Genomic DNA, 8921 nt, shown 5'->3' with positions numbered 1-8921 from the left:
TCTTTTTTTGACGAATTGTCAACAATCGAATTCGAAATAATGTCTCTTATGTTCTATATATACTTCTTATAATTTAATAATCTGAATCAAAATTTAAACAATTTATAATTATGGATATCACTTAGATACAATTCTTTGATAATAAAAAGTTATTATCACAATATATCACGTTTTTACTGCGACGAAAATATGTCCTAGAAATAACACAATAGTTACAACACAAACGTTCCAAATTCAGACGTCTAGACCCAACTTCATCCCGTTATATATAGGGAGATTTTTCTCCACAAGACAATGGCACTTGTAGCCGCTTACAGGGGACTTCTACTTCGTATTGAACGGAGATTACCTGAGAAGTTGTTACCGATATGGAACCACCCTGCAGGTGAGTCGTCAGTGTAGGAGGGACATTTACACCAATGCCACCATGTTGCATGTTGGTATGAGTGACAGGATCGGCCCACTCTACGCTTTCAACATATTATATAAAAAATAAGTTATACAGGCCTTTCAACAACAAAAATTATACATGTGCATTGTCCAGATTATAACAACTTTCCAATTCTGTACTATTTGGAGTCAGTATAATTACTCCAAGTTTGGAGCAAAGTCGACAACGAATATAGCGTGGATTTATTGGCCAATTCCATTTGGATATTGTGGTATGTGGCAAGTGATATATAAACTCTCATTGATATGTTAATACCAACAGAAATGGCATATCATTTTACCATGACGTTTCTTGTTAAGGGTCATAGAATAAGTCACCTTGATATGGTAACTAAAATTGTTACAAAAAGTTATGGACCCTAGACTAGAGTGAATTATCACGTATCATTGACATGTGATTGCAGAGGTACATGTAGATTTTAACTTGCTATGAAGTCAGATTTGGCAAATATTCTGTGGCGCCATTTTCACCCTCTACATTGATTTCCAATGGTCTGACAGGTGTTATCTCGTAAATATAATTGTCTAAATGCAATGTTGAAAAGCAGTTGATGAAATTGTAAGGGAAAATGAAAGTTGGACATGGTTAAGGGCCGACAACAAATACAAGATGTTGTTGGTCTTTATACTTATAGGGAAACTGCTGGGCCTTACTCAATGCAGTTAAGGACATGTATCTACAGTTATCCCCCTCTAAAGAAATTAGATCAAACAATTTTGAACATTAACATGATACAACATATTGTCTTTTGCTGTAATAAAATAAGAGAGTGCAATGAATAGTTTATATAATTTATTATATTATAGTGCTATATTGATGGTGCAAATCGAGAGAGCTGATTGGTCTCGACATCGAACTAGCGCATCTAAAATGAGCGATAATGCACAGTTGGCACGCATCCAAATTTTGATGTTCACTGTTCGTCTACAAACGTTGTAGTCCGTGCAGGGATGGGGGTGCAAATGAAACTAAAAAATGTTGCGTCTTATCTTGTTTCCGATATTTTCAATATACTGGTATAATATAATAGTGATAAACCACCCCTGGGAATGGGTAATTTTGATGATACAGTGTCCTCCCTGTGACTTTTTTTTTTACCCAAAGTGTGTGAAGTGTGGAGCCATAATTGGTACAATTATGTTGGTAAAATTATGTTACCAACTGTAACAATAATAATCAACTATAACAATTATTATTAATTATTAATTGTTAATTATTATTATTAACCAATTATGTTACCAACTATAACAATTATTATTAATAATAATTTTATAACAATAGTTTTGTTCACTGGTCAAAACCTCTTGGTATACAAGAATGTACCATTCCCAGGGGGTGGTTTATTGCTTAATTTTATTATCATATATATGTAATCTCTTCTGTTATTCACAATGCGTTTTTTCAGTGCTTTACCATGCTTGCTATGGCATGTTGTTATGTAATAAAGATTGATTGATTGATTGATTGATTGATTGATTGTATTAAACTATTATATACAAATACAGACACAAAGATTTCACATCCACATTATCTGCAATCTCAAAGAGATCACACTCCACTCCCTCACTGTCTCATTGTATAATAGTACTGGTAATTGTTGTCCGCTACATCACTGTAAACTTGGTATCTGATTATCAATAATTCTCTGATTCATGATGGGTCAATCAAGGGCTTGAGGCAACAATTCTGGTGTCTATAACAATATTGAATAATGCCGTGAATATAGACAACATCAACAAGTTCCGGCAAGTTCTTGTTTATCATTATATTCAGTATCTTGAATCGCTAATTAATATATAATTATAATACGCAGAGAAATACATATATTTAACTCGATCGAAACATGCTGAAATACAAATAGAATATACGGGACACTGCTGTGGAGTGTACGATTGAATAGCGCCCCCAATGGTCGAAGAATTTACGTCTCTGTCTTGTCACGCGATCGCGAAATCGAATGATTCGAATCTTGGAATTTGAATTTTAACAATTATGGCTCCACACTTTGAGTAATAAAAAAAAAGTCCCCGGGGAGGACACTGTACCATCAAAAGTACAGTCTACAATATGGAGTAATGTTTATTGAAAGTAACAAGGAGTCTCTAGTTGGTGAAATTGTCAAACATCACTGCATACAAATTACAATTACAGAAAATATGAGAGAAGAAGAAAGGTTAACAGCTACTTCATTTATTGTAATTTCTTTATTACAGGTTTAAAAACTATTCATTTTTGGGCACCAGGATTTAAATGGGTAAGTGTAGAAATTGTAATAATGCGATCTAACAATAAGTAACATGTAAACACAAACAAACATAACATGTATTTGTCAAAGATAAGAAGTGAAAGGCATCCTCCTCACACCATACACTCTACATGGAATCCTGTACAGACAAGAAAATTTACATCATACCATCAAATTTAATAATCCTTTCTTGCATTAGATTTCATGTATAATTGCTGGTATTAATTTGCTGTTATGTGCATAATTAATCATTAATTTACTGATAATGAATATCATGTTGTGCTTACATTTGTATAATTCATATATTGATATTCATATTATACTACACTACACTACACTACACTACACTACACTACACTATACTATACTATACTATTCTATTACTATACTATTACTATACTATACTATACTACACTACACTATACTATACTACACTATACTACACTACACTATACTATACTACACTACACTATACTATACTATACTATACTACACTACACTATACTATACTATACTATACTATACTATCCTATCCTATCCTACACTACACTACACTGATATGATGCAATTCAATTTCAAAAATCAATTTCTGTGTGAAGCCATGATGATATAACTTTTGCTAACTGTCTGTCTATCTTACCAAGTGTGTTGATGATATTGATGTTTTCCTTCATTATACAGGGTCTTGTCATTGCTGGTATAGCAGATACTGTCCGTCCTCCAGAGAAACTTAGTCCAAAACAATCTGGTGCATTGGCAGCAACTGGTAAGTGTCTTTAAATGAAGGCACTCAGTAGGAGATAGTTAACAATATATATGTCATAATGTCGTGATACATGTATATATATATATGTAAGTGCATTCAAATGAAGAATTTGTTCTCCCAAAATAGATTTCACATTGACATAATCCCTGTTATCTGAAATAGAATTGTACTCTCTAGACATGTCAGAGAAATACTGAAATAGCAATCTTTCAATTTCTTGGTAAACACCTTACTCCATGCTTTACAGATTCATTCCTATATTGGCATGTGTGAGAATGATGACTCGACCCTCTACTATGACATTGTATGCTATATATTGACCATCTAGCCTGAGGTAAAATGTTATTGCAGGTATAGAAAATTGATCATGTTGTCAACTGTTATCAACTGTATTGCAATGCATTGTGTGTATGCCGCTGTAAAGGTAAATTACAAGATTCAAAATAGGGAACTTGCAAACCCACCATGTTGAATGTTGCATCATGGGAAATGTGACAATAAATGCTAATCAAATAGTATTGTAAACAATAATGTTACATTGTTTTTAACCACAAATGATCAATTCATAGTCGCCCTGACCACTGTGGGAGGTTTATTTTTTCGGTAGCTCCTGATTAGGTATTACGATAACCACAGATAACCCCATTGTCCTTTGCGTCTGAATATGCTCAGCTTGGATTGCAAGTTCCCTGTTGATTTGTTTTGGTGAAGTTATTTATAGACATTGACTATACACATTGACTGACAATAACTTGTATTGGGACTCAACTGGACCACAGGCATATCTAAGATAACTTTTATATCAGCTTACCAGCATTGATTGTGGAGTCAATTATTATTTCCCTTGAATGCATATTAATTTATTATTAAGTACTGGGTATACTGTAACTTGTAAGATATGTCATATCACTCGGCCCTGTATTGTCAACTATTCGCTCCCAACAGGATGTATCTGGGCCAGGTATTCCATGGTTATCATCCCTAAAAACTGGAATCTCTTCAGCGTAAATCTGTTTGTTGGTCTAACTGGAATGATGCAGCTCACTAGGATTTACATGTACGTATACTCTAATCACAGTCTGTATACGTAATCACATTCATGTATACCATAATCACATTCATGTATACCATAATCACAGTCATGTATACCATAATCACAGTCGTGTATACCATAATCACAGTCATGTATACCATAATCACAGTCATGTATACCATAATCACAGTCGTGTATACCATAATCACAGTCGTGTATACCATAATCACAGTCATGTATACCATAATCACAGTCATGTATACCATAATCACAGTCGTGTATACCATAATCACAGTCATGTATACCATAATCACAGTCATGTATACCATAATCACAGTCGTGTATACCATAATCACAGTCATGTATACCATAATCACAGTCATGTATACCATAATCACAGTCTGTATACCATAATCACAGTCGTGTATACCATAATCACAGTCGTGTATACCATAATCACAGTCATGTATACCATAATCACAGTCATGTATACCATAATCACAGTCAGAGTCTATCGTCTATCATTGTTATGTCTTTTGTGTACATGTATGTGAGTCAAAAGTTAAGAAAATTTCAGTCATCCATGAGTTCTATTATCCGCAGCTCGGCAGTGTTTGTTGTACTACAAAGCAATACAGCTTAGGAAGACTTAGACTGAAGTTTGTTAACATGAATAGATTACATGTATGTTGCTTGCAAGTTAGTCAATATAATATATAAATGCAAGCTTTGTAACTGTACTAAACAGTAGTGAGTCACGTATAGGGTGCTGTGATGAGTATAGGTTCTAGGGTACATGTGATACATTTTTAATAGTGACCAATGTGATGCCCTTAAGAACTGCTATTATGTGCACCTGTGAGTATTAATATGCTAATTAGATATACATATTACTATATAAAGTAAAGAACCATCAATATGTAATGCACAGCTCATAGAGTAGCCTCTACACTTTCAATGTTAGTTTAGAAACATTTGTTACAAAGATGGAACACGAAAGTAGTTCAGTAGGGCTATAGGCATCACAAAATGTGTGTGTGTGGTTGTGTGTGTGTGAATGACTTAAAGTCAAAAACGACCTAACTGTTGCCTTGAGATTTGGTGGCAACATTATTCTGGGTGTCTAGGTGAAAATCATTCAAATAAAAGTGATCCAATCAGTGGTTTTCAAGTTAGGTTCAAAAGGGTGATTTTCAATCAAAATAGTCTATTCTTAACAGTGGAAGTTTATGAAGTATGGTTATATAAATTATAATGTTGCATAATCATTTAGCCAAAATTCATGGGATGTTCCATTATCCTGTAGGGGTGTGTAGGGGTGTGTTCATGTTTCTCTCACTTCATGTGTGTGTCAGACATTGGATTTCAGTTGTGCACATTGCCATTGGCAGTATTTTTGGAAATATTTGTTATAAGAGATGGAACTTTTTTCCTGTAACAAACTATTGTTTGTCAAAGCATCTGGTTAGGTACCAAACAGTAAAAATTGAGGCGTGTGTACAATGTATTAATCCCAACCCAGTAGAAATTGAATTGTTCTAAAATAATATGCATGTGTACTTTTCTAGGTATCGGCAATCTCTGAAGGAAAAGGAAAAGGAATTACAAGCAACATCAGAGACACCGCAACCACAAATAGAAGCATCAGCTGCTCCAAGCAAATAGATGTTGCTAAAGCAACTAGTCTGTGTGATGGAACTCTTGACCTCTGATAGGCTGAACTGCAATGTCAAACAGGAAATAATGATTGACTGGAAGAATTGATCAGGGACTTTGATTGGGTAGTCAGGTCAAACCCGGGACTACAATGTCACTCATAATCAGATACGTGAATAAAATAATATGGATTGTGATTTTTTTGGAGAAAAATTATGATATTGCAGTGAAAAGAGATATTTTGATTGGAATATAGATTTCATGGTGTGCTTGTAATTTGAGATATATAACTATATACTACTGTATAGCCTGTTTACTCCGGTGCTGGATATGTGTCTATGCTACCCCTTGTCTGCTGTCACCTTGTTATAGTAGCCATTCAAACTGATTAAGTTAAACACACCCAAAAAAAGCTGTTATCATATGTATGTTAGATAACATGTAAATTATCACAATTCATTTGTTACATACTGTAGTGGGGTCAAAGTGCAAATGTACATTTACATAATGACTTCATTTGAATAATAAAACAGTCTGACATAGGTAATAACTCCACACTTTGACCAATTAGCATATGAGAATGATTTTCAAACCATAGGATTCTATAACAAGTCAATAGTCGACAAGCTATCATAGTCACAGATTTAGAGATGAAGACAGGCTGTATATACAAGGTATACTGAAGGTTTCGGCTACTGTTTTGTCTTTTTGAACTATCAGGGTATGAAGTAAAAATAGATCCTAATGGACCAAACCATTTTGATGCTGGGGAGAGCAGCCTAAACTGTAACAAGTTTGCAATTGATAAAGTCAGAAATGTTCATGCCCCTAGGCTGGTATATCATGGTCTTTGACTTGACTTGAATGTTGAAACAGACATGGATAATCATATACATGTAATATACATTGGCCGAGTATCGCGGTCAAGCATACTCCGTATTGTTCAGTCAATACACACTAGAATAGGTCAGTGCAACAGTTGAAAACTGTTTGATAACTGTGAAAACAACCAGTTGTAGTTTATACCCTCAAAAAATAAATCAAAATATCCATGTACCAGGTACAACGTGCATGAATTTGAAAATGAGTATTTTGAGTTACTCTGGTATTTTAATTTGGTGTTTGGTGTTGTATTTTCTAATCTGGTGTACTGTGACATACAGTAATGTGATAGACTGTGGTATAAATGAATGGTATATGTATGCTTGAGTCATATAATAGCTATTCTTAATTATGAATAGCTTGACAATTGTGCATTTTGTAATGAACATATGCAGTTTCTGAGGCAAGTGAAGATCCGTGGAGACACACATAATCAGCACAGACACTAGCTGGCCCAGAACATATGTAATATCATGGTATCTGTTGTGTAATAAAAAACAGCTTAATTTTTCAAAGACTATATATTTTGAAACTATGTTTACTTGATTCATTGTGTTCTATGCTGCAGGTTGTTGTGTCCACTAATCATGTCAACATCCCCAATAATACAATTTGCTTATATAGTAAATTTTGCCAACGTTCAAATTCAGTGTGCATGTACGTTTCGACACACGACTCTAGAGGGCGCTATACATTGAAGCCTGTTTTAGGCTTGGTTTACTAACTGTGCACTTTGTCGTTTTGCATATAACAGTCTGACCAGCCTTTGTACTGCGATCTGTAAGTTTATAATCTACTATATATCATTTGTAAATGTCTCTCTTACATCAAGAGGTTGTCAATAAAATAAACTTGCAAATCTTTAGGCTCCTGAAAGCATTGGTTAAAAAATTCTTACTGTATAGTAACTATTTCCCATTGCATGCATTGCGTTGCATTGCGTAGCCTTCTCATTGAACAAACCAAACCAGTGTCTGTTCTGTATAAATGAAATGTTGTGAATATACCACATTGTACTGTACATTGCATTTCAGCTACCAGAGATTTAGAGTATGCCAAGTAGCACTAGGGTAGTTAATGAAAATTGTGAAAAAATGCTTAAAACCTCCGAATATATAAATCTAAAAAGCATAAAATATATCTAAAAACTTATCAGTTACTAGACCAGGAAAAATATTTTGGACAGACTGTACACTGTCCTAAAACAAATATGTAATCCATTGCATACAGTCTAAGATGTTATTACTGGCATCAAATCTCAATCTCCTTATATATTCCTATTAATTAAACCAAAGCCGTCATTAACATTCTGACCAATGTTAGTTTTTATTGAGAGGTAACATCCAAATATGGTATAATATTTGTCAGCTCAGGATGCTATACCCTATTTACATCATATCATTCCAACAGGCGGGGTTTACTTATTTGCATGAACAACTTTTGGTTTATATCTCATTGCGCTAGACGGTGGGAAAGAGAGGATTCGACATCACACGTAGCGGCATCTATGCATTTACTTTATTTGCCCGACAAGACTGTTCACAGCAGGGGATAGACGAAAGTCGCCCGAGAACCTGCTGGCCTAGTGTATGAGTATACGCTTTCATAATTATTTTGTCGCTGACAATGACTAAATGCACGTATTGGCGATAAAATGCATGCTATGACATCTTTTTATTGAACATACAAGTAATCAAAAAAGGCAAATCTTTGCATATATGATATGACTTCTGTGGAATCACAATAAAGAAGATAGCCAACAAAACGCGTACGGCTCTTGCAAATTACATGATTCGCATAAAAAACAACAAATACACATTGTCATGTTAGGTTTAAAACTTCTAATTTTAATAAAACAAATATGTTATATCTAACTTGAACACTGTAC

General features: G+C 34.3%; 1 protein-coding gene across 1 annotated transcript; it reads left to right on the top strand.

The window, feature by feature from the left end:
* Window positions 1-224: 224 nt before the first annotated feature.
* On the top strand, window positions 225-7751 carry LOC144432623 (mitochondrial pyruvate carrier 2-like). Its single transcript, XM_078120885.1, has 5 exons — window positions 225-385; window positions 2665-2705; window positions 3378-3462; window positions 4408-4519; window positions 6064-7751. The coding sequence occupies exons 1-5, from the start codon at window positions 295-297 to the stop codon at window positions 6158-6160; spliced, it is 426 nt and encodes a 141-aa protein (XP_077977011.1). The 5' UTR covers window positions 225-294; the 3' UTR covers window positions 6161-7751.
* Window positions 7752-8921: the final 1170 nt, after the last annotated feature.

Source organism: Glandiceps talaboti, chromosome 3, assembly GCF_964340395.1.
Source record: "Glandiceps talaboti chromosome 3, keGlaTala1.1, whole genome shotgun sequence".
Lineage (NCBI taxonomy): Eukaryota > Metazoa > Hemichordata > Enteropneusta > Spengelidae > Glandiceps > Glandiceps talaboti.
The sequence above is the reverse complement of the archived record's forward strand: the minus strand, read 5'-3'. Positions and strand labels throughout refer to the sequence as shown.

Coding starts and splice junctions, on each gene's coding strand:
- LOC144432623 (XM_078120885.1), top strand. CDS start 295: ATGGCACTTGTAGCCGCTTACAGGGGACTTCTACTTCGTATTGAACGG. Junction 2,706..3,377: donor GGGCACCAGGATTTAAATGG/GTAAGTGTAGAA, acceptor TTCATTATACAG/GGTCTTGTCATTGCTGGTAT. Junction 3,463..4,407: donor TGGTGCATTGGCAGCAACTG/GTAAGTGTCTTT, acceptor CGCTCCCAACAG/GATGTATCTGGGCCAGGTAT.